This window comes from Pituophis catenifer, unplaced genomic scaffold (genome assembly GCF_029215685.1).
Source record: "Pituophis catenifer annectens isolate HBS135680 unplaced genomic scaffold, rPitCat1.0.hap2 SCAF_10, whole genome shotgun sequence".
NCBI classification, from domain to species: domain Eukaryota; kingdom Metazoa; phylum Chordata; class Lepidosauria; order Squamata; family Colubridae; genus Pituophis; species Pituophis catenifer.
The window spans coordinates 17,533,023-17,558,324 of NW_027256890.1; the positions used below are offsets into that span (position 1 = coordinate 17,533,023).

The following is a 25,302-nucleotide window of genomic DNA, read 5'->3' on the forward strand; positions in this document are numbered from 1 at the left end:
GAAAGAAGGAAAGAGAGGGAAGGAAGGGAGGGATAGAGAGGACAGGGAGGAAGGAAGGAAGGAAGGAAGAGATAGAGAAGGGAGGGAGGGAGGAAGGAAAAGGAAAGAAGGAAGGGAGAGACAGAGAAGAAGGGAGAGAAGAAAAAGACAAAAAGAAGTCTTGGAAAGGTATACATCCCCAATAAAAGATTCTCTGGCCTTTTTGTGATCTGGCAGCTTCCTGATCCTTCCTACCGAGGCGCTTCTAAGACGGCATACAACGGCCTGTTTGTCTTCACCGGGGCCGTTTCTGTCTGTGTTTTCTTAACTTCTGGATTTTTCCACCCGGCTGCCTCCCATTTGGATAGTCAAAGCTCTTAATGGGGAGGGATCGCTTGCCAAACAACAGGCCAGCTTTCCTGGAGGCGCGGAGAGGAGTGTGGAGTGCGCAATCCAGAGGAACCCTGTGCAGCCCCTCCGGTCACTTGCGAGGACCTTTGCAAAGCTAACTCCGGCCGTAATTTTGCCTTCCAGCCTTAGATAAATGGCAAACGGACTCCCCCAGGAAATTAGGGCTGGCTTTGTCATCTGCTGGACAGCAAATGCCTCCAGCATACATAGAGCTCTCCAAACTTGGCAACTTTAAGACGTGTGGATTTTAACTCCCAGAATTCCCCAGCCAGCTTTGCTGGGAGTTCTGGGAGTTAAAGTCCACACGTCTTAAAGTTGCCAAGTTTGGAAACCCCTTCTCCTTCCTTCCTCTTTTGAGCCTCTTCCGGCTTCTAGAGTCCATCTTTGTTCTTCCAATAATGGAAAATCCAGTTTTACTCACCCAGGCCAAGTGTTTTTGACCGACGGAGTGATTTTGCTTGAAAGCCAGCAGGACTGGGGGGGGAGCTTAATTCCCCCCCCGCCCCCCAATTGGGAGCCTGGCCTGTTTGTACAAGCGTTGCGGCTGGCTTGTCCATCTCATTTGTCCTCTTCGCCTTCCGCCTGGGGTGCCGCCTGGAGAATCGACTCCAATTCCTTTGGGTGCTGCTGTTGTGACAGGGCGAAGCACCTCAGCCAAAAACATCATTCAGTCAAATTGCTTCTGGATGGTTGAAGAGAGGCAACAGAAAGTCCCCGGAGGAAATTAGAGGGAAAACAAAACAACAAGCACAAGCACACATACACACACTCTCTGAAAGGCGTGGCATAAGAGGAAGGAGGAGCGAGGAGGGTAGAGGAAACAATAAAACTCATGTCGCAAAGCACAGCCGAGGGCTAAAACCAGCCAGCCAGCCACGCTGTGATCTGGCAAGGAAAGTGGTGAGAGATCATTGCAAATTTCCTGGGAGTAAGCGCCCTCAGCATCTCCTTCTTGGGGATGTTCTCAGAGCCGGCCCAAATGGTTGCTTTCTCCTGTTTTTTTCATCCAGACAGGACTTTGGCACCGAAAGTGATTTAACTTGGAGGATGCGGAGACTGACTGCTGGGTTAACGTTGTTTTATTTCCGTCTTCATCGCTTCAGCTGCTAGGTGGCTGGGTTTTATAGCGGCCGAAGGGATTTATCTCAGCGAAGTGGAACCCCAAATCTTCTGATAGGGTTATCCCTGGACCGTTGGGGCCACGTCATCTCCCCGATTCCCAAACTGGAATTTTACAGCTCTCCAGAAACGGGGATGAGCTTCTTCCAAAGGAGGGACACAAAATTGTGGTTTCATTTATTTGGCTTACTCCTCGTTTCCTATCTTTCGATTTCTTCTCTACCTTGTTCTTTTGGGGAGAAGGAGGTCTATGCATTCAGTTACGAGGTGCGCCTGAGGCTTGTGTGGGTCACACTTCTTTAGCTAGAAATCGCTTCCCACCTCCCAAAATGCAGCTTTCCCCTTTTCATCCAATCTGCCAGCCTCCAAGCGGAGCTGCTGGACCAGGTGGGGATCTCCATCGCAGGCAAGTGCGGGGAAACCATCCGAAACCTAGGCTTAAATTTCCTGACTCGGCCAACTGCTTGCCGGGATCCCCAAAACACCCTCCGGGAGAGGCAGGAAGTCTCAGAAGCATCTTTGCACCTGAATTAAGGCCAGGGGATGCTGCAGGGATGGGGCTCTTTCTTAAAACCTCGGTTTGGGATGTTTTCCGGCTGTTTGGATCAGGGTCTCTATGCCAAAGCCCAGCAACGAGATAATTTAGCTCTGCTCCCATAGGCTTCTGTTCCTGTGGTTAAGTTGGGGTTAGAGATAAAGTGCCTTTTGCAGTGGAGGGGGGAAGGGGGTTTCTACTGGGAATCCTCCGAGGATGGGGAAGGGTCTCAGGGGAATTTGTTTGCACAAAGCCAATTTTGGAGGAGAAAAAGCAGAATGCTTCCGTGTTTCTGTGCACAAAACGAATTGGGTTCAACTCAGGAGAAACTTTAATTATTTTTTTCTAATGTTCCTATCGGGGAAAGGGGTGACTGGAGTGTACTGCACCCAGGGGGCTCTGTTCCTGCTCAGCCTGCTAGACAAGAGTGCCTCTGAGCACGCCTTGAGTGCAGTGGCTCCTTCCCTGTCGTTTTATAACTTCATCCATCCTCCAGCATGGGAGATTTTTATTTTTTTTAATTTTAGGGCTCACCTTTCCTTCCCATTTGTTCCCATCTCCAGTAAGAGGTAACGTAAAAGCTTTGGGCTCTCCTTCCTTCTCCCCCCACCTCCCCAAAAAGCCCCCACCCCACCCTTCTGCGCCTCACCCCCCCCCCCCCCCCCCGTCTCGGCTTGCTGCATGGATGACTCCTGCGGGACGCTGAATTTATAACGGCAACTCTGGGCCCTGAATTATTAATAGTTTAATTTCCAACGTTGGTGCCAAAGCTCAGGAGAGCTCAGAGGAGGGGAGGGGAGGGGGCTTGGCAGCCATTTTGACACCCCCTGCCTGCTCTAAGCCCTGCTCTTTGCCCTTGGAGGAGCCCCCCCCCATTTGCATGCCCAGAAACTGTGTGTGTGTGGGGGGGCAGGGGGTCTCAGTGTGCTGCCCTCCATTCATTAGACTTTCTGGATGCATGTAGGAAGATCTGTGTGTTTCTATAATTTAAGGAGGTTCCCCCAGTCCAGTTCACAAGGACTAGCACCTTAATGAAGATTCTAAACACTCTCCAGACCTCCCGGGTCCAGTCCATGAGGACTAGCACCTTAATGAAAACTCTAAATGCTCTTCAAACCTCTCCGGATCTAATTTATGAGAACTGAAGCCTTAATGAAACCTCTGAACCGCTTCTAAGCCTCCTCCCCCCCCACCCGGGTCCAGTTCATGAGGACTAGCGCCTTAATGAAGACTCCAAATACTCTCCAAGCCTTGGCAGAGACTCCAGTGCGCTCTCTCTCTCTGTGTTTTTTTTTTATCACTCAGATAAAAACCCTCTGACAGCATCTCACCCACCGCCTTGCAACTCAATTTTCTGAAATCCCCCTCCCCTTCTTTTCCCACACCACTTCCCTCCTCTCCCCCTCCCTCCCCCCCCCTTTTCTTCTTCTCCCTTTCTGGAAAAAGCAGAAGGCAGCTGGAGCAGCTGCTAAAATTAGCCCGCCGTGTGGATCGAACGGAGGGCCTGGAATATAATGTGCCAGTTGATGAGAAGTAATATATTAAATTTATATCGAGGTGGCCGCGGGTAAGAAGAAGATGATGGGGAAAGAAGCTGGCTTTGGATTTTTAATTGGCATAATATTTCATTTAATTACACCGTCTATTTTTGGAGGCAACCACGTGGCTGGCTCGGTGCTTCACATTAAGAGTGGTGGGGGGAGAAAAATCCCTGCCCATCAGTTCTTTGTGATCTCCGGGAAAGGGAGACCAACTTTAGGGTTAACTCCTTGGGTCAAACGCGCCAGGTTGGCACCTGGCATGGCTGAAGGACGAAGTGCCAGCTTTGCCTCTGTATTTCAAAATGAGAATTGCCAGCTTTTCGACTTCTCTCCGGCAATTTTGCAGTGCCAGGGATCATCTGCCCCCCCACCCAATTGTGATCTCTGCAGATCAAGCCCCTCCTGAGCAGAGGAGGTGCCAAGCTTGGCATGCCCGAAGGCCTGGCATTCGACACCCAACTGGTCCAGATATTTTTGGCTGCGAGAGGCAGCAGGTAAAGGAGGACCTTAGATAACCTCTGCATAGACCTGATCCAAAACTCAGCTTCTGTTTTCTGACCGTTTGAGTCCAGCTCTTAGCCAGCTGATGCCCAAGCTTTAAAGAGATGCCGTGGCCAAAGGATCCAGCGTTTCCCTCCTTTTCAAGGTTGTTGTTGCAGAGACCAGGGAATAATAAAAGAAGAAAGGATGGATAAAATAAACATGACACACACACACAACTGTACGGATGGGGCCGAGTGCTGGGTTCAAATCTTAGATGGCCAGCAAGCCTACCCATCGTTTTAGGGTTTTAATTTCTCCAAGTATCAACCTCTGTATTGCTTTGAATCTTTATTTCAGGTTGATTTTATTTATTTTTTTTACTATTTTTATTGATGGCTTCAGAGGCAGAATATCTTGCGTTTTGTGAACGACAGAAAAACACACCCCGTGCCTGTTTGCTTGTCCAGCCTCCAAACAGCATCTTTTAAATGAGGGGTCCTTGTTGCTCTCCGAGCTTGGTTGTTCGTTGCAGACATCTTATTACCTAACTAGGTAACATCATCAGGGCTAGAAGGAACATTTGTAGCAAACCCCATGAGTACTGATGATTTTACCTAGTTGGGTCATGAAACGTTTGCAAGAAAACCACCAAGCTCAGAGACCACCAAAGGCCCCTCATTTCAAGCCCGAGCTACAAATATTCTCCTTTATAGGCATCTTTTAAAGTGACCGCAGGTGCAGCTTCCCAGAAACCATGCCAAAGCCCAGCCGCCCATCAATTTGCTCCTTCTTAGCTCACTTAGCCTGCGCCAAGGCACCCCAAAATCCCACCTCCAGTGGGCTGGCACGTAGCTGGAGCTGTGGGTGGGGGGGGAGGCGGCTGGCTGGTGGGACAAAGACCCTCCCCTCCCCCCCCCAGGCCAGGAAGCAATAAAGCATTTCTGCTGGGCCAGGCAGAGCTGCATCTGTATTCCAGCCCCCTCCTCTCCTGCCAGTTGTAGCTTCCGGTAGCAGCCGTTCGTTCCTGAGGATGGGAAAGATGCCAAAGGAGGGAGAGGGAGGGAGCATCCCAGCGGGATGCAGCGCTTTGCAGAATGGCACTTAGGCATATTTAAAATAAAAAGGAAGGGTCCTCTGTTTCTGCCTCCCCCCCCCTCGCCCCCTCCCCAAAGCCCTGGCAGAAGGCCTGTTATTTCTACCGACCGGTTGCTGCTCACCAGGCAGCCATTCCGCTCCCTGTCGGAGCTGAGAAGCTCTTTTGCCTGCCTTTGGCCAGAAAAATCCTCTCCGGTTGTTGTCCTGGACGGCTGGGAATCCGATGCAAAGATGGGGTGATTACGCTGGAGGTCCTGGTGGTTTTAATGAAGGGGAAATGAGGGAGGCTCCCTCGCAAAGCCCCGATGCTTTAGCCCAGATCTGGCCAAACCCTGAGGACTAGAAACTTGCAGGTGTGTTCTCTTCGGCTAAGCTGTTTGCCATAAACATCAGCAGTCCGTTAGCCTGGTGTGCTTTGCCCCAAACAGAACCAAACAGAATCTGAAAAGGCAGATTGATCTAGAAATGTATTATTTATTACATTGGCTAAGTGAGTCAGATAGAGACTGAGATACGACTAATTTTAGGCTTATTGCTAACCCTGTAATTCAAGCTGACCTCTGTTTATTAGGCCTTTTTAAACAGACAGCGTGCGGGTGGGGGGTGGAAACCCCAATTATTTTGCAAGGTGTCCATCGGAGTAGCATCCCTTTTCCTTCATGAGGACTAGAATGCTCAGCATCAAGCAGCAGAAATATGTTGGGGTGTTTTTTTGCCTGCAACATCTCCATTTGTGGGGCAGGCGAGGGGGGGGCACCCTTCCTCTTTGGCAGTGGAAGAAAGGCAGGGAAGATGGAGGGCTTTGGTCCTAAGCAGGCAGAAGTCTGTAAGTCTCCAGTAATGAGATTTTGATACCTGGATTTGGTTAGGCGGAGGTGAGGCTCCCTGTGCACGCACACTGGGTGCAGATCCCTTTTCCGCTTGTGCACCCATCGTCCTTTGTGGAGAACACACAGAACCCCCCCCCCAACACCCTCCCCCCCCAATTTTCTCCTCTTCTCTGCCCTCCACCCCCCCCCAGGAGTCATTTCAATGGGTCGGTGCTGCTTTTTGTTACCCCAGGTGAACAGGATTCATTTAAAAAAAAATTAAAAAATGCAATGGGGATGGAAATGGCCACAGAACTCCTTTCTCAGTCTTGGAAGTTTTAGATGGGGGGACTTCAAGTTCCACTCCCAGAATTCCGCAGGCTTTTTTTTTTTTTCTTCGATGGGTGGACTACAGCTCCCAGAATTCCCCAGGCACTTTACAATGGGTAAAAACTACAATTTCCAGAATTGCACAGCCAGCAGACATCACCAAACTGATTTTTTTGCAAACTCCCACTGCATTAAGGTGCTGAGAAGATCATTTTACTGCAACATTACAGGCCACTGCAAATATCCAACAAAATCTTCATTTTTTCCTCTCCTGTTAGAAATAGGTATATATATATATATATATAAATAATAATAATTCCAAAGCCTGGGGATTCTCATTAAGTGAAGGGAGCCTGGCTCAGCCGCTTAAAATGATGACAAAGGAAGATATATTTTTCTGGTAGCCAGAAGGCAAGGGGTTTTTTTTTTTAAAAAGAAAGAAAAGAAAGAAAGACAGAAACACTTCCCTGCTCTATGTGTGTGTGTTTGTTTGTGTTTTCACATGATTCAGCTATTTCCATCTTGGGAGAAAAAGAGGCCAGATTCGAACCTCACACAAACCGGTTGCCATGAGGACTAGCATCTTGGAGGGGTCGTCCTGCCCGCTACAGGCCTGGCAGCTCAAGGAGGCTGGCCAAGGAGGGCAGACCTGGGGCTCCGATGCCCAGGGTACGATTGGACAGATCTCTCTCGAAATCTTTCCCGGCAGCGTCTGGCGAGGCACAGCAGCCTGCTCGGCTGTTGGGTGGCGCTGAGATGCCAGGCTGAGAACCCTCGGCGTCGTTTTGAGTTGTATTTATAGTGACAGAGTTGTGCCTGACAGATGGTTCAGGGAAGTGCTGACACGGTGGCGGCTTCTCGCTGTAACAGGGGTCCCTCCTCCCTTTCACACGCTTTCCGGATCTGGATTTGACACAGACCCCCCCTCGAATTACAGAAAGTCTGACTGGAGTTTTTTAAAAAAAGAGAACAAAGGCACCAGAATGGCTGAGGGGGGGGGATTGTCCCGCAGCCGCTCCCCCCCCTTTTCTGCCAACTTCCCCGGAAAGATAAGCAGGTCCAGACCCCACCAAGGCTGCCACCCCCCCTCCAGTCTGCTGCAAACTGCCCCCTCCCCATGGTTAGGAATATTCCCGGATACTTTTGAAAATCTGGATTGATTTTATGCCCTGTTTTCTAAAAAAAAAACTCCACCCTCATCACCATCAGGGTGGGCTTTAACCCACCCCAAGCGTTAAATGGAAGCACAGAGCCTTTCAACTCCCAGAATTCCCTAGGCAGCATGCTTTAAAATGTATGGACTTCAATTCCCAGAATTCCCTAGCTAGGATGCTTTAAGAAGAGTGGACTTCAACTCCTGGCATGCTCTAACCAGCAGCCATGGAATTCTGGGAGTTGAAATCCATTGCCAGCTAAGGAATTCTGGGAGTTGAAGTCCACCCATCTTAAAGGTGCCAAGGTTGAAAGACACAGCCGTAGAGGGACCCCCGACCCCTGCCCTCCTTGCAATCTGATCTCCAAGATCCCAATTCTGTGGCTTCCTGCCTCCTGGACCCATTTCTTACAATTGAGGGGGGGGGGAATGCTCCAGGCGGATGGAGCCGGCCCGTTTCTCCCCCCCCAGCTTTTTCCCGCAGCTTCTGCAGATGAGATAAAAATATAAATATGGAATTATTATGAAAGCAATTCCCCCGCCGAGTTCTTGCTTCTAATTATACACCCGCTGGAAAGTTCAGCTTCACAAGTGTAAACAAATCCAGGACTGGATTTTTTCTCACCTTGTGGCTCACTTGGGGAAGAGGAGAGTCTGGAGAGAAAGGGGAAAAAAAGAGACCAGGACATGTCAAAAATGCAAATCTACCCACGCAGACGTGCGGGTGACATGCAGAAAACAGATGGCGAGGAAGGCAGCCTGGCACTTGGGACTCGTTAAACCGCTTCTTCGCACAAACCTGCAACTCTGCACTTTCTCTGTGTGTGTGTGTGTGCAAGCGAATCTGGCTAGGAGAGATGACTTGCTAGCTGGAAAGCTGCTCATCATGAGGACTAGAAACTCGTCTGGGTCTGGGTTTTGTTTGCGCTTGAAAAATCAGCCTTATCTCTTCTTTGGGATTGGGGATTGCTTTGCCATTCGCTTTCGGGAAACCTCTTGGCAGCTCGGCCGGCCCTTTCCTGCACAACATGAGTGTACCTCCCTAAATATCGCACCGTCGTGGCCATCCGTGGCCAAAGCGGTGTCTCCTTTCCTGCTATTTATAGCGCCTGGCATCGTCTGCCCTCCCAGGCCTCGTTCAGGATACTACAAATCCTGTTTCACTTCCTTCCCGGCATCGGATGCTGTCCCTGCCCACCCCGTTAGCAAACGGGCCTCCTTGGCTTCACAACAGCCTTGCAAGGTAGGCACATCTTATTTTTCACACCTCTGTTCTTGCCTGGATCTCAGCCCATCCGAGCAGTCTTGAGGAGGGAGGGAGGGAGAGGGGTTGGGAGGGGGCGCTTTGTGCCCCAGACTCAACATTTTGGTTTCAGATTCAGTCGCCTTTTAAGGGCCAGAAGCGTTTCACGTTCCCACACTTACCTACCCCTAGGATTTCCCAGTGGTCTCCTTCCCAACTACAGGGAGTCCTAGGCTGACTTCCACAACTGAGCCCAAAATTTATGTTGCTGAGTGAGATGTTTGTGAAGGGAGTTTTGCTCCGTTTTACAACCTGTCTTGCCACCGTTGAATCACCAGGGACAGGTTGAGCTGAGCCCAAATCCAGCCCCTTTCATCCAATTGGGGAGGGCAGAGATTTAGCTGCGGAAGGAGCCGGTTGCCCCACCGAATTTCTCCTGGCACACCTGGCACCCCATCTGGGGTTTCTCTCGCCTGCTGTTGCCCAGAGGAGCCTGCGCACGTCAAGAGTGCCCTGCGCTTCCTCCTTTATGACGTTGGCCAGGTGCCTCTGGCCCCCATGCTCACCCCCCTGAGAAGGGAGGCTGGCTAATTACGGGGGGGAGAGAAATCGTTGCTGGGGGCAGGGGGAAATCCCCTTGGAGAAGCTTGGAGTTTTTTCTTTTAAAACTTTCTCATAGCCAGTTAGTTTTGGGTGCCTGTGTTTTTTCAGCAATATGGGGAGGGGGGCTCGGAAGGGATGGAGACCTCAAGGAGAGTTTTCTGGAGGGTAAAAGTGGGAGGGCAGAGGGAAGGGACGATGGCTGGAGGCCATCTTTGGCCTTCAATTAATCCTTGCTTTGTCAAAAGAGTGGGGGGGGGAAACAGTGGGGGAACGGACGGACGGACAGAAAGCTGCTTTTCTGTAAAACTTGGAGCAACCCATCCGGCTAGGCTGATTGTGGATGATGGGAGGTGTAGTACAAGGACTCTGGAGTATCTGGGTGGGAGGAGGCTGGCTGTTGTTTCAGATGGTCGGTGTAGCTGCGGAGATCCAATTGAGCAGTTTTTGAGTGAGGAGGGAAAAAAAATCCCTTTTTGGGAGCCACCACCGAGAAGGCCCCGTGCCGAAGAAAGGACCCCACGCCAGAGGTCCATTTTTGGCCAGTCTTTTCTTTTTCTGCCACTCTGGATGTTGAAATGCAGTCCTCTTCTTCCAGGGCGGGAGCATGCTGGACTCCTAGGCTCCCACCGGCCCCCCCGGATCCTCTCTGCCCCCCTGGAAAGGATGGTCCTGACCTCTACCCTACCTGCTCTGTTTCTCTTCCTGGCATCTGCGGCTTCCTTCCCCAAAGACCTGGCTCCCTTCCACGTGGTCAGCGAGGCAGGTGAGGCAACCCCGTCCCTTGCAAACCCCAAGCAAACCTTTGGGGGTCTCTTGCAAAGAGCCCACCCCTCCCCTCTCCCTTGGATAAAGGATCCGCATGAGAAAAGTCACAGCTTTGGCTTCCCTCCCTCAGCCCCTCCCCACTGTAAACCCAAAACCTGCTTATGTACAACCCTTTCCTCCTTTTTCATAGAATCCTGGGCTGGAGGGGGGCCTTAGAGGTCTTCTAGTCCACCCCGCCCAACGCAGGAGTCCGTACCCCATCCGATGCTCTTTTATCATATTTTCTCCCCCACCAGGAACCCATCTGTATCCCTCTTTCCGTGGCTTGGGGGGAGAGAATGACTCCGACGTTTTGGGCCTGGACTTCCAAAGCATGTTGCAAATTAACCGGACGCTCTTCGTGGCTGCCCGGTAAGCGAGGGAGAATTGGGGGGGTTTCGAGGGTCTCGCCACGCCGTTGGAATCTTCCTTCCCCTGCAGCTCAGATCCCCATTAAAAATAAGCATCGGGGAGCAGTTTTGGGAAAGGAGAGCTGCCTGCAGACTCCGGAATTCGGTCCTATTTTCTTTCCTTTCCCGTCCCCGATGCCAGAGACGTGTGCCATGTGCGGCGGAGAAGGAAAAAGGGGAAGCTTTCTTTTCAAAGAATAACCCCTTTATTCAAGGAGGAAAGGCTGGCATCGGAGGGGTGGGCATTGTACCCTCTTTCTGGGGTAGAAAGCTATGCCAAAAGGTGAGCTGCGGGTCCCTAAATTCAGGCACATTTCAGGAGAAGCACCAATTCCTTGCCCACGATGGGCAGAACCCACCGCGAAAGGCTAAAGATTTGGGCAGAGCTTAAGAAAATAGAAATTAGCACTCAGAGCTTAAGGGTTTTCTCTCCTTTTCTTCTTCTTTCCCACCAAGTTTGGATGCAGAGATTAAAAATTGCCGGCTCTTCCCAGTTCAAAAGCATAAATAGAACAGAATAGAATAACAGAGTTGGAAGGGACCTTGGAGATCTTCTAGTCCAACCCCCTGCTTAGGCAGGAAACCTTACACCACTTCAGACAAATGGTTATCCAACATCTTCTTTAAAACCTCCAGTGTTGGAGCATTCACAACTTCTGGAGGCAAGTTGTTCCACTGATTAATTGTTCTCACGGTCAGGAAATTCCTCCTTAGTTCTAGGATGCTTCTCTCCTTGATGAGTTTCCACCCGTTGCTTCTTGTCCTGCCCTCAGGGGCTTTGGAGACAAACAAAACAAATAAAACAAAACTGTTTTTCCACTCGGGATACTTTTAAATGTTAATCAAGGATTGTTTTTCTCTTTCTCCTCCTTCCCCCTTCCCCCCCCCCGCCCCCTTTCTGGATTTTAGGGACCACGTCTTCGCTTTTGACCTTGGACAGACCACAAGCAGTTTCTCTCCCAAGAGGGTGAGCTGGATGTCCTTGCTGGTGCCCGGCCTTTGGAGAGGAGGGTCGCCCCCTTTCGCTTTCTCCCAGCCTGTAAACGTCTTCCCAAATGTTTTAGATTGTTCTTTTTTGTTGTTATTGTTTGGCCTCCTGCGAGAAAGTTTGTTTCAAAGTCCACAGGAAAATAATTGGCCTGCCAGAGAAATTGTTTTTCTATTCTAAGTACTGTTTTCCTTCATTTGTGCCCCAATATCAAGTTTTTGGATATTTTTTCCCACGTTCCTTCCTTCCTTTGTCGTTTTTCCCTTTGCGTTTACTTTTTGTGCACACAATTTCCAAGCCTACAGATCCAGAGACCTGGGCATCTGCCTCTTGCTGAACTACAAGCACACACACACACAGACACACAGACAGAGAAGGCTCCTAGGATTGCAAACTTGTAATCCATCCCTCTGGGGCCGTGATGGTGAACCTATGGCAGGTGTGCCAGAGGTGGCAGGCAGATCCTTCTCTGTAAACATGTGCGCCATTGCCAGCTGGCTTCTGGTTTCCGGCACGCCAGTCAGCTGATCTTTGTGGGCACTGGAGAGCTGGAAAACGGCCTGAAAACGGCCAAAAAATAGGCCAAAAAACAGCCTGAAAAATGCCCAAAAAACAGGCATGTGTGTGCCGGCTAGCTGGCCTTCGGGATTCCAGCACGCCGCATTCTCACATGCCTGCGAATACACGAACGCTCCGGTTTGGGCACTCAGTGCCGAAAAGCTTTGCCATCACCGCTCTGGGGGAATGTCAGGTGGAAACCAGCTGATTTAAGCCTAGTTTGGCTTGTTGCAGATGGTGGGTTTGATGTCATTTCCAAAATTGGCAGCATCAAAACTTTGGTCCTGCAGCCAAGACTGCAAGATGCCATTACAGGTAGTCCTCGACTTACGACCACAATGGAGCCCAGTGTTTCTGTTACCAAGGGAGTCCTTCAGCGAGTTTTGCCCATTTTGCGACCTTTCTGGCCACAGTCTTTAAGTGAAGCACCGCAGTTGTTAAATTAGTCACAACCGTTGTTAAATGAAGCTGGCTTGGTCGCTAAACAAACTGTTGCAAGTCAAGGACTACCTGTATTGGGGGCTGCTGGGATCCTTTTTGGGCCAACCTAGAGATCCTTTGCTTATATTAAATCTCTTCCCCAAAGGGACCCTTGTTGCTCTCCGCAATCTGACCCGGGTTCCTCTGTCTCTTTCTGATGTTTGTCTTCCCTTCTCAGCATCTCACCTGGAAGACGCAAGATGTGGAGAACTGTGCCGTCCGGGGGAAGCTTCGGGTAAGAGTGGCCCCTTCAGTGGGCACCGTGGTGAAATCCAAATTGTTTTACTACCGGTTCTGTGGGTGTGGCTTGGTGGGCGTGGCTTGTAGGTGTAGCAGGGGAAGGATACTGCAAAATCCCCATTCCCACCCCACTCTGGGGCCAGCCAGAGGTGGCATGGGCCGGTTCTCCCGACTATTCAAAATTTCCGCTACCGGTTCTCCAGAACCTGTCAGAACCTGCTGGATTTCACCCCTGAGTGGGCACCCCCTCTGTACCCTTGCCCATACCTGCTGGGCATCGGGGCTGACCTTTCTCTCCCAACCTTAGGACGAATGTTACAACTACATCAAAGTTTTGGTGCCCAAGAACGACCAAACCCTCCTTGCCTGCGGCACCAACGCCTTCCACCCCGTGTGCCGGACCTACAAGGTAGAAGGGAGCGAGGCTTTTTGGGGGGAGACCCTCCGTCTGCCCCATCGGCTGTCCTGGCAATGCCAGGGAGGGGCTTTGGGTCATTAGAGGAGGGGCCCTGGAGGAGGGGCTTTGCTTGACCCCTGCTCTTCCCCTTGGCCACTAGATCAGCGACTTTCAACAGGAAGGCGAGGAGTTGAACGGGCAGGCGCGATGCCCCTTCGATACCAAGCAGACCAACGTGGCCATCTTCGCGGGTAGGTTTGTCTCTGAAAAAGCCACGTCTCTGTACCCCGCCCCACCCCCCACCCCTGGGCTGTTTCATAGACTTGGGGAGATTCAATCCACTTTTCTGTCTTCTTCAAGTCATCCCAAACTCCCCATCGCGCCAGACTGTTTCCGTGCTTGGAAGCCAGCGGTGTCCCTGGGGGTGAGGTGGGCAGCCACGGAAATAATTTAAACACAGAGTTAATTAGGGGGTTGATCAATGAACAAGGAAAGGTGGCAGCAGGGTTGACAATTAGCCCAATTTAAGGGGCAGAGAATCGAGAAACGATTTGTAGTGTTTGGAAAAAGATGCTGGAAAAATGGGGACTCGGAACAACGAAGGATTTGAAAGAGAGGGGACCTGTTTCTATTCCCCTGCTGATAAGGAAGTGGCTCCTGGATGCTGTGACCCCCACAGACCGGCCAGCCCCATAGATTTCCTCCCCTTTTCGCCCCCTTTCCAGACGGGAACCTTTATTCTGCCACCGTAGCCGACTTCCAAGCCAGCGATGCCGTTATCTATCGGAGTCTGGGCGAGCACAGCCCTGTTCTGCGGACGGTCAAGTACGACTCCAAGTGGTTACGAGGTGAGGAAGTTGCGGACGTCCCCTAAGCCGCCTTCACCCTCTCTGGCTTTCTGCACGTGCTCAGAGACCATTGAGTCCTCCCCCCACCCTCGGAAAATGCTCATCCTTGCCCCAAATTTGTCATGCTTTTCAGTGCTGTTTTCTTCCCACAGAACCTCATTTTATTCACGCTCTGGAATACAAGGAGTACGTCTATTTCTTCTTCCGTGAGATTTCTGTGGAATATACCACGCTGGGACGGGTAAGTGCCACGTTGCCCCACTTCAGGAAGGGCCTGGAGGAGAACTGTGGGGTGGGAATCATATATATATATATATTTCCAATTTGTGAAAAGCCAGCCGGTAAACTGGATTTCATTCGCTTGTTCGAATTCACTCTCCAAAAAGTCCCCTGCTTTTATTTGCAACATTACGAGAGACTGCCTCTCTCTGTGGAGGCTCCACCTGGCCTCTGTGTATCTTAACAGCCACGGATTGCCCTTCTCTTCTTCGTGCCTTGATTAATCCTCTTTTCATGCTGGAGAGATTGGATTGGGACTCAAAGCATGCTGCTCCTGTCCATGGAGGCTTGGCTTTAAATGTTTTATTCTCTGCTAGGTCTCCAAGGGGAAGGGATTTTAATCTTCGCCTCTTTTCCTCTGGAAAATCCAGGTGATTTTTTCCCGCGTGGGGAGGGTCTGTAAGAACGACATGGGGGGCTCCCCACGGGTGCTGGAGAAGTACTGGACGTCGTTCCTGAAAGCCCGGCTCAACTGCTCGGTCCCTGGGGACGCCTTCTTCTACTTCGATGTCCTTCAGGCCGTCACCGATGTCATCCTGGTCAATGGCCGGCCATCCATCTTCGGCGTCTTTACCACCCAGTCCAACAGGTAAGCTCGGCTGGCCGCAATCTCTGTCCGGGTCTGGAAGTTCAGCCAGGCAGGACCCGAGTGCGAGTCCTGAAGAGAGGGATATTTCAGACCGGCTTTGCAGGACCTGAGAGGTTCGATTCTGAGGCTGTTTTGGGGGCTCCCTTTTTCAACCCAGCATCACCGGCTCAGCCGTCTGCGCCTTTGACATGGACGAAGTGGAGAGGGTCTTCGGTGGGAGGTTCAAAGAACAGAAAAACACGGATGCCGGCTGGACCCCCATCTCCGAGGACAAAGTCCCGACTCCCAGGTATTTTTCCTTCCTTCCTCCCTCCCTCCCTCCCTCCCTCCCTCCCTCCCTCCCTCCCTTTCTTCCTTTCTTCCTTCCTTCCTTCCTTCCTTCCTTCCTTCTTCCTTCCTTCCTTCCTTCCTTCCTCCTTCCTTCCTCCTTCCTTCCTTCCTTCCTTCCTTCCTTCCTTCCTTCCTTCCTTCCTTCCTTCCTTCCTTCCTTCCTTCCTCCCTCCCTCCCTCCTTCCTTCCTTCCGCCCCCCAGGCCTTTTTGATCCAATTGCGCGTTCCATCCCTCCCCTCTCATCTCTCCGAACGAAATTTTCCAATCAAGTTTCTAGCTCCTAAGAGAAATTGAAACCTCTGAGTTACCGGTTAGTGAAAAGAGGAGGCTAAGTCTGAAATAAATGCAAAACAGGGATTTGGAAGAAGGGGTGTAGTAGTCCCAGTCACAATGCCCTCCTATGGCTTAATTCGTCCTCTTATGTGAGTTGTGGAAACGAGGCCACCGATGCTGCAGGATAAACCAAGGTTCACCAGCTGCTTCTTCATAACAAGGAACAAGGTTTCTAGTCCTCAGCGTCTCGAGGCTATGTTTCAAAACAGGAAACCTGCCTGCCGGGCTCCACCATCTCTCTCACCTGCCTCCTGTTATTTTGGGGGGTCTCTCCCTCTGCAGACCTGGCAGCTGCGCTGGGGTGGGCCAAGCCTCGGGGTACCGAACTTCCAACGAGTTTCCTGACGCCACGCTGAGCTTCATCAAGTCCCACCCTCTCCTGGACGAAGCCGTGGCCTCCGTGGCCGAGCAGCCCTGGTTCACCAAGACCTCCAGCAGGTAGAAGTGGGTCTCTTCGGCAGCCCTCTTCCTCAAGGCCCTCCGTTATTATTACGCTGTTTACTTTTTCCCATTCTCCCTTCCCACGCAGGTACCGGCTGACCCGCCTGGCCGTGGACACCTCCGCCGGCCCCTTCCGGAACAGCACCGTCCTCTTCCTGGGCTCGGAAGACGGCACGGTGCTGAAGGTGCTCTCCCAGCCCACCGGCAATCACACGGTGCAGACCCTCCTCTTGGAAGAAGTCTCCGTCTACCAGCCCTCCCGGTAGGAGCCCCGGAGGGCACAGAGCTGGGCTCCCCGAATTCAATGGCTCATCCCGCCTGACTGTTAAAAAAGGATAAATAGAAATCGGTGCAGAACTCACTCACCCCGTCACTTTCCCACACCTTTGTGAAGTTCTGCTCATTTTCAACCCCGTTCTGCTTTTTAAAAATTCACCTCTTTTCAAAGGCTGCTTCCTCCAGCAGCGGCTTCCGGAGGCCGTTTTCCTCTGGGGTTTCTCTCTCTCTCTCTCTCTCTTTCCTAAGACACCCGAATCTTAGAACCTAGATATTTTGAGTAATGGATGGATGGAGAGGTAGGTAGATGATAGATAGATAGATAGATAGATAGATAGATAGATAGATAGATAGATAGATAGATTTTAGAGAGAGAAACAGATCTTTGAAAGAGAGGTGATGGGTAAATAGGTGCTTGAGGGAGGTAGAGAGAGAGAGAGAGAATAGATAGATGATAGATAGATATAGATGATAGATAGATAGATAGATAGATAGATAGATAGGTAGATAGATAGATAGATAGATAGATAGATAGATAGATAGATAGATAGATAGATAGATTTTAGAGAGAGAAACAGATCTTTGAAAGAGAGGTGATGGGTAAATAGGTGCTTGAGGGAGGTAGAGAGAGAGAGAGAGAATAGATAGATGATAGATAGATATAGATGATAGATAGATAGATAGATAGATTAGATAGATAGATAGGTAGATAGATAGATAGATAGATAGATAGATAGATAGATAGATAGATAGATAGATAGATAGATATCCTGTTTCCCTGAAAATAAGACCCAACCAGAAAATAAGTCCTAGTATGATTTTTCAGGATGCTCGTAATATAAGCCCTACCCCCCAAATAAGCCCCAGTTAAGATTGTCAGCCAGATGGGTGCATTTAGTACCGTATTTCCCCCCAAAATAAGTCCTAACCAGAAAATAAGCCCTAATGAGTCTTTTGGAGCAAAAATTAATATAAGACCCGGTCTTATTTTTGGGGAAACACGGTAGGTAGGTAGGTAGGTAGGTAGGTAGGTAGATATTGTGTTTCCCTGAAAATAAGACCCTGTCTTATATTTTTTTTAACCCCGAAATAAGTGCTTGGCTTTATTTTTGGGGAGGTCTTATTATTTTGGGGCGCGTGGAGCAAGATGGGGTTCCTCTTGGTGACTTACCTGATTTCCAGCTCTGCGTTTAAATATTTTCGGGGGGAGGCTTATTTTACTGCATGCAGTCAAAAGCCCGATTGGGCTTATTATCAGGGGATGTCTTATTTTCGGGGAAACAGGTTAGGTAGGTAGGTAGATAGGTAGGTAGGGAGAGAGAGATATGATAGGCTACAAAGAGAGATAGGTAAGTAAGTAGGGAGAGAGAGAAATTTTATTTTTTAATGCTAGTTTTTCCCACTGCTGTATTCTGGGCTGACTCTCCCCCCCCATCCCAGAATGAACAGTCCAGAGTTTGCCAAGCGTGAGAGAAATCACTCCCGCCCTTCTCTGCCTTACCTGTACAGGTGTAGCGTGAAGCGTGAGGATCGACAGGTACTGGGACTGCAGCTGGACAAGGCAAAGCATGCCCTCTACGTGGCCTTCTCCGGCTGCGTGGTGCGGATGCCCCTCAGCCGCTGTGGCTCCCACAGCACCTGCCGCAGGTAGGAGAGTCCAGGGGCCCAGCATCTCACCTTACTGTGGGTGGGTGGGCGGGAACCTGGGAAGGGTGCCCTGGGGGGAGGGGATCCCTAGGGACATTTCTAGGCTTTGGAGTTCGAAGAAAGGACTTGGTGGTGTTCCGGGATAGACTGCCCCTCTCTCTGGAGGCTCTATTGTGGTCGATAGCTGGGAACCAAACCCTTCTCTCCCTCCTCTCAATTGTGCTTCTCCTTCAAGAAACGTGGGGGTCGGCGGACACAACAACCCTGTAGAGCAGATTTCTCCCACCCACCCACCCCCCATTTCTAAGGTTTGGGGGAGATGCAAACATTTCCCCTCCTCTCTTTCTCTCGTTGCAGGAGCTGCCTGGCTTCCCGAGATCCGTACTGCGTTTGGCTGCCCTCCGGGACTTGTGCAAACTTCAACAATGAAATCAGGTCATCCAAAGGCGTTGCATGTCTGATTTTTAAGCGTTGCCTATCCTGATTATTTATTATTTTATTATTCCCTTTGAATTCGTGCTGGAAGAAGAACTGTTTTTTATTTTATTTCTCTTTAACTGAAATGAAACGACTCCCGTTCCTTATTCTGCCTGGAATTTAGAAAACCAAAACTTGAATTTAGATTGGGGGCTCCTTGTGTTTGTCTTCCTTTCCATGAGGACTAGAAACACGCTTTTCGAACCGCTTAGATAAAACATCAATTTAAAAAAACAAAAGAGAGAGGTTAGGATTTTAGTATACACGAAGAGACCTCCTCTGTCTCTCTCTTAGGGTCTTCCTTCCCACAACCTCCGTCACCCTATCTTGGTCCAATGGTTCTCCTCCCCATTTGCCAATCCTGAACCCACGCTCGCTAAGAACGGGAGTCCCTTCTGGGCTCTTTGTGTGAATGCTGCTTCTGGATGCTGCCCAATCGACTAATTAGCAGCCGACAATTTAATGAGGCGTCTCTTCTCTCCCTTCCCTGCAGAAGCGGATTTGAGCAAGATCTGGAAAACACCGTCAAGCCCTCGGCCAATTGTCAAGGTGGGTGAATATTCGGAGAAACAGAAATCTTTCTGAGAAGACCCCCCCCCCCTAAAACCCACCTTTGTCGTGCCCATCAATGGGCCGGGCCCGCTTGGTGCCCACCACAGCTTGCAAACCCTTCAGCCCCCTTATTGTTCCCTTTGCATTTGTGCTGGAAAAAGAGCAGGGTTTTTTTGTTAAAAAAAAAAAAGCTGAAATAAAATAACTGCTCCCATTCCCTATTTTGCCTGGAATCTAGAAATCAAAATTTTGTGGCTTCAGGCAAGTTGGCACGTTTGGCCTGGAAGGCAGCAGCCTCCAGAAGAAATTTTTTCAAGCATTTGGGGGAGGGGGAATTAAAGACCCCAGTTGTTATTCCTGGCCACAGGCCACTGTTCAGAGAAATGAGAGAGTCTTCTTGGTGGTTGCATCCTTCATTTCGTGGCTGTAAAATGGGCTACAATCCGGCTTCCTCTATTCTTTGCTCACGAGGTGTGGCCCTTTAGTTGAGCCAGGGATTTTTTGACTTCAGCCCTTGACTCGCCCCCTTTCCGTTCCAGATGGTGTGACGTCCACGGGGGAACACGACAGCCTCAGCGACTCGGCCTTTGGTCAGTAACCCCTCTCTCCTCTTCCAGATTTGCTTTTCCATCGCTCATCGTTCCTTCCATCCAACATGTCTTCCTGCTTTTTGGCTACATCTCCCCATTTCTAAATCGGTGTCTGTCAAACTTGGGCACTTTCAGAGGAGTGGACTTCAATTCCCAGAATTCCCCAGTCAGCTTAGCTAGCTGGCTGGCTGGGGAATTCTGGGAGTTGAAGTCCACCCTTTTTAAAGTGCCCAAGTTTGACGGACACTGTCCTAAATGGTGCATTTTCAGGTGTGATGGACAGACATACTTTGACTGACATTCATGGCTATTTCGGACATGTGGGTTAAGTTTCTCTCACCTTGCCAGCTTGGCTCCACCCTCCCAAATTGCCAAGGTGGGGAAATTCCCCTCTGAACGACCCCAGGTAAAGTTTTCAAGCGTTGGCAAAGTAACTGGTGAGCAGCTGCTCAGTGCACAGTCCAATCCACCCAGATGTTGCAGATATTCAGCTGGCAAAGTCACCTTCTCTGACCCTGGTTCCTTTTCCCAAACTGAACCCCCATTTGGAAAGGAGGGGGACCCCACACATCTCACATTCAGGGTCCCACCAAAAATGGCCTTGGGTGCCCCGTGCGAAACGTGTCTCTCGTCCGTTTGGGCTGGGCGGACGCCTCCAGGGAGCTTAGAGCAAAAGAGGAGGGGTGGCCTATAAATATTTGGGGTGGAGGGGGAGTCTGCGGAGATTCTCGTGGGTGGGGGGAACCTCTGCAAAGAAGAGGGGAGTCATTGCTTGCATCATGCTAAGGAACAGCAAACCTGGCACACAATTTCTTGCTTTCTGACTTCAATGAATAATCAGTGCCCCACCCCTTGCTTTGCTGAGGAGGAGGACACCCCCCCACTCCATCAGCCAGGATCACTGGAGGGGTCTCTTCCCCCCTCCCTCTTCCCTCCCCTCCAACTTCCTCCCAACTGGGCAACTGTGAAGTTAATCCCTTGGAAGGAAGGCAATTAAATCCCTAAGCAAGTCCATTAATTGCACAGCAGGGGAGCAAATTCCCTTGATTGAATTGGGGGGGGGGAGAGAGAGAGAGACTGGGAAGGTGGGGGAGGGTATTGTTATGGGGCCAAAGGAAGAGGCTGAGAGTGGGGGGGCATCTTGGGGGGAAAGAAGGAAGAGGAGGGTATTTCTTAGCACCCCAAAATGCTCTTTCCGTCTTCCTCCTGCATGAGGTGGATGGGATCTTCGGGCCCACCTTGAGTCCCCCTCCCCAATCGTTGCAAACCTCCCCTGCTTGTTTTCTGCGCCCTGCAAGGAGAGGCCAACGTTTCTGGCTGGAAGGGGTTCTGGGCAGGGGTGGGGGGGTGGGCACAGCGTTTGGGGGAAGGCTGACATGCGGGCTGGCAGTTTTGCAAAGAGAGAAACAGAGAAACCGGGTTTTAGGGAGGCTTCGAACACAGAACAAGCCACAGTTCAGCCTGTGGGTCACGGATAATGTCATTCAGGCCATGCCCACCTCAGGGCACAAATAACCGGACTTGCATTTCAGCCAAGTGGGTCTTCATTGACCCATTGGGGGGGGGTGTCATCCAGATCCCCTTTATTTAGAAATGGGCTGGAGCAGGGGTCTCCAACCTTGGCAACTTTAAGACTTGTGGACTTCAACTCCTAGCAAAGCTGGCTGTGGAACTCTAGGAGTTAAAGTCCACAAGTCTTAAAGTTGCCAAGGTTGGAGACCTCTGGCCTGGAGCCCATCCCACAGATATACCTCCCTCCCCAGACTGGGATGGAGCGAAGAGACGAGTTCAAATCCTTTAGGTCTAGAAAACGTCTGAGCCTACCCTGCAGGGTTGTGGTGTTGAGGTTGTAGGTAGCTCTCCGTGCTACCCGCTCTTTGCTCGGGGAGGGCGACAGGCTCAATGCTGACGGTGTGTTTGTCACTGCTGACGCAGGAGATGTTCACACCACGCTGGCATCCTCCGGGCTCTCCTCAGAGGCGCCCCCAGGATCTCCCTCCGCTAGCTTGGCTCCCGGCGCCCACCCAGCCCCTGGTGCGAGGGACCCCCGTTTCACCCTCCACGTGGCTGTGAGCACGCAGGGTAAGGAGGTGCTCCTCTTCCCCCCACCCCAAATAATGCTTGCCCGCACGAGGTCACTAACTTGAAGCAGGCGGGAATCTAACCCACAACCTGGAACGTCGGGGGCATGCGAGCGAGGCTGTGCACCGTTGGACCTGCGCACTGCATGTGCCATGGGGTGGGGTCTCCCAGAGGTGCCCTCTGGCCTCCCTGCAGGCACAGGGGCCGGGGGGGTGTTTGATTTTGAGATGGCTGAAATTCAAATGTGGGGCTGCGACGGTTTATTTTTTTCTCCTGCAACCCAGCCAACATTGTGGGTTCCTGTTGTGATTGCTTATCGTCCGTATTAGCTTCCCGTTATGGTGACTTCAGCCTGGCCCGTATTTTGCACCGGCCAGCCAGGATCTTCCTGTGTTGGTTTCCAAAATTTCACTTGCTCAACCACGAAGCTAAGAAGTTGGAGTTAGCGGTAGGCAGAAACTCCCCTCCTACCTGTCTGGGATTATGGTTTCCACCCTCCTCCACTGTTTAGGATGGGCATGTTCTCGGAACAGGACCTCACTCATCTCGAGGGTGTTTGGGAGCCGTAGCGTGTTGTGCTGAAACAGTCTGCAGGTGTTTTGCTTTGGCCGAAAAGCTCCCAACCGCATTCTCCCCCAAAGTGAGCCATTGCGCCCTGTTTATGCAGTGGAAAGTTGTTGCTTTAGACTCTCTTGGAAAAAAAAATAAAAATCCCCCAGACTTTGCTTTGTCTAGAAACTGGGGGAAGCTGTGGCAGGCATAGATAAAACTGGTGAATTTCTTTCTTTCCTTCCTGATCTCCAGCTCTCTCTCCCCCCTTCCCAATCAAACACTGTGATTTTTTTTTTAAAAAAAGCCCTTTTATTACCTTACAAAGGAAGAGATAAAACATTCAGCAATTGATAAAACGTCTGCAGAGTTGGAGCAAAACTTTGCAAGCTACTAATTTTTTCCTGGTCTGGAGCACAAGAGAAAAATCACCTCCAAACAAAATCGAGAATGGAAAGTTCTCTTTATCTCTTCCCCATCACCACCAAAAAAACCAACCCCAAAACACACACACACACACAAACACACATACACAGCAGTCTTGAAAAAGGCTTGTGAAAAAGCTCTGGCTGAATGAAAATGCATTTAACAGCTGAAACTTTTAAAAAGTGAAATGCTTCTCTTTGCGTTTTGACGCTGTCCAGATTTATAGGGCGATGGTTCACCACCAAGGATCCAATTTCCAGAGCTAAAACATTTTTCTGAACTTCTTATATATACATTTTTAAAAAGTCAAACTTCACCCCTTGGTCCATTGAGAACGGAGACGCAGGGTAGAGTCTTCTTACCCATAACGGAAGTGTCCCGAAAGTTCAGCAAACAAATTGGAAAAAGAAAACATTTCTAAAAATCTTAAAAAACAAAAACGCCCCAGAAAGCAACTTTCCAGACAGATTGTGGAAATGTTTGCCGTTTGCTGGAAATCTGAGTCGGTTCCAAGTCTTGGTTGCAAGTGGGGGAAGAAAAAAACAAAACAGCAGGGCCCTTGTGTGAGTTGAAAAAGGCACAAATGACCCACAAAAAACAGAGTTTTTTTCCAACTGTGTTTCCAATTCATAGTTGCTAAGATGAGGAGGGATCTTTCCCCTCCCTAAGATCTCAAGGCATCTTTCTGGATGCCAAGCAGCCACTCGGGGGCCTGCAGAGCCATGGGGCTGGGGGTGCCTGGCTTCATTAATTCGGTGTCACATTTGCACACTTGCACACAAAGACATCCAGCCCTTCTTCATCCCAATATTTCTCCTTTTCCTGGTGTTTTGGCTCGCTCCTTTGGCCGTCTCCTTTGCCCCTGCCTCTGCTTCCTTCCTTGTCTTTGTCTCCCGTTCACCGTCTTGGTGCCCTCCCTCCATTTTTATTCTTTTTCCACGTTGGCAAAGCAGCCACGCGCCGCCTTGGTGATGTCGTGAGGCAAAGCGGCTCAGCCTCTTTTAATTGAAAACACGTGCACAAAAAGTCACACTCGCCAACGCTTCTACGCAGCGTCTCTGGCACACTGCCTCTTGCATGTGAGCTGTCTGTGCAAGCTTGGTCTCCCCTTTTGTGCACACTGGCTACGTTCACACAATGCATTTAACCTCCTTGCTGAACTCAGCCATTTTCTGGGTTAGTTCTGCAAGCAGGTTAAATCTCTTGTGCGATCCAAGCATTTTCGGGGTTCATCCATTTAGTCACCCAAATGGGTTGGGTTTTTGCCAGCACACGCAAGCCACAAATAAAACAAACCAGGTTAACTTTAGCCAGGTTTCATGTGCTGTATGAATGCGATCACTACATCTTTATATTTAGCTGATCGTCCTGCGAACACGGCTGGGGGCTTTTTATATTTTTTGCACGATTACTCTTGTTTTATTCTGGGGGGGATTCAGAAAGCAGAGAGAAAGAAATTGAACTGATGAAAATGATTTAAGTTGTTGGGTTTGGTCCTTAAAGGTATAGATGACAATTAATAGACTGCTGTGAGAGATTCGGGTGAAAGAAACGATGAAGAAAAATATTCCACTTTTTCTCCCTCTAAAAGTCGATATAATCAAATTAGTGGTGGAGGGATGACATTTGCGTTAGATCGGTAGATCTTCTGGGAGAGCAGGAGAGGGTGACGTCAGCGAGTTTAATTTTCCACCCGGACACAGCGAAAATAAAGATTTTTTTTCCCCCTCATGAAACAGGATTATATTATTCTGGGTCATTACAAGTATGGCATAACTGAGGGCTCCGGTGACCTGTTTGGCTGCCTTTAATTGAATCTCCTTATTATGCAATTGTACCATTTACACGATTTAAAAGAAACGAGCTCATTAAACTCGCCTGTGCATTTAAAAGGGGAAGGAAAACAAAAAGAAAAACCAACCTCTGTAAGGTATTTTTAATCAACAGCAGAGTTTTATCACCATTCCACCTTCCCTGAAAACACACAGCCCATTTTTATCCTTTTGGGGGTGAATTTCTCTGGGGTTTTGAGGTCAGAGAGCTCTTGATAAGTCAGGGGGTCTCCGTTCCCCTTTGTGAGGATGGACCACCTTCTACCTTGCACTGGGTGTGTAAACACGTGTGTGCACACACACACCCATTGCAAGGTTCTGCCTTCCTCCTCTGGTGCTCCGGATGGACCCAGAAATGGATCTGGGTGGATTGCTCAGGGCAATCCAGACTCCTCCAGGAGGCTGTTCCCTTGCAAGGCCTGTGCAAGCCAACATTGGTTTGCTTTCTTGGGGGTGAAGCCCAATCGCTGTCTTCCCGACCATCCTGGCCCCTTGAGAAAGTTTTGGGGCGCAGCAATGGCCCAGGTGGGGGGAACTCATGCACCATCCCAGTTCCCTATTTCTTTTGCCGGATTTTGAGAGCTTTTCCACCCAGCCTGCTTTGCTCCTACTAACACCTCCACCTCATTGCAATCCCTGGTCCTCCTTTTGATCCATGGGGGGTCCCTGCGGGCACTGAAAAGCATCTGCACCCCAGGAATGTCGGGGGAGGCGGTGGGAGATCCCCGCATGACTTGGGAAGTTCTGGAGATCTTGGCTCAGCCGGAACGGAGACCCGGGGGGGGGGGTGTCTAGGGCGAGCCGTTTGGTCTCCGTAGGGAGAGAGAGGGTCCCTCCTGACTCTCTTTTTTCCTCTCTCCCCGCCGGCTGTG

The 25,302-nt window shown here is 50.3% G+C and overlaps 1 protein-coding gene across 2 annotated transcripts in view; it reads left to right on the forward strand.

Moving 5' to 3' along the window:
* The window catches only part of SEMA6C (semaphorin 6C), a 41,594-nt gene that overhangs the window by 14,461 nt on the left and 1,831 nt on the right, over nt 1-25,302 (forward strand). Inside the window, exons 2-18 of one of the 2 annotated variants that reach the window (XM_070950419.1) lie at nt 9,897-10,064; nt 10,363-10,477; nt 11,425-11,482; nt 12,720-12,776; nt 13,089-13,190; nt 13,339-13,429; nt 13,904-14,026; nt 14,179-14,267; nt 14,677-14,894; nt 15,052-15,183; nt 15,841-15,996; nt 16,088-16,261; nt 17,785-17,922; nt 18,280-18,357; nt 18,893-18,948; nt 19,491-19,541; nt 21,477-21,623. In XM_070950419.1, the coding sequence (XP_070806520.1) occupies nt 9,965-10,064; nt 10,363-10,477; nt 11,425-11,482; nt 12,720-12,776; nt 13,089-13,190; nt 13,339-13,429; nt 13,904-14,026; nt 14,179-14,267; nt 14,677-14,894; nt 15,052-15,183; nt 15,841-15,996; nt 16,088-16,261; nt 17,785-17,922; nt 18,280-18,357; nt 18,893-18,948; nt 19,491-19,541; nt 21,477-21,623 (1,885 nt within the window). In that variant the 5' untranslated portion in view covers nt 9,897-9,964. The remainder of the gene's footprint in view (nt 1-9,896; nt 10,065-10,362; nt 10,478-11,424; nt 11,483-12,719; nt 12,777-13,088; nt 13,191-13,338; nt 13,430-13,903; nt 14,027-14,178; nt 14,268-14,676; nt 14,895-15,051; nt 15,184-15,840; nt 15,997-16,087; nt 16,262-17,784; nt 17,923-18,279; nt 18,358-18,892; nt 18,949-19,490; nt 19,542-21,476; nt 21,624-25,302) is intronic. The other variant, XM_070950420.1, reaches the window with a different exon arrangement.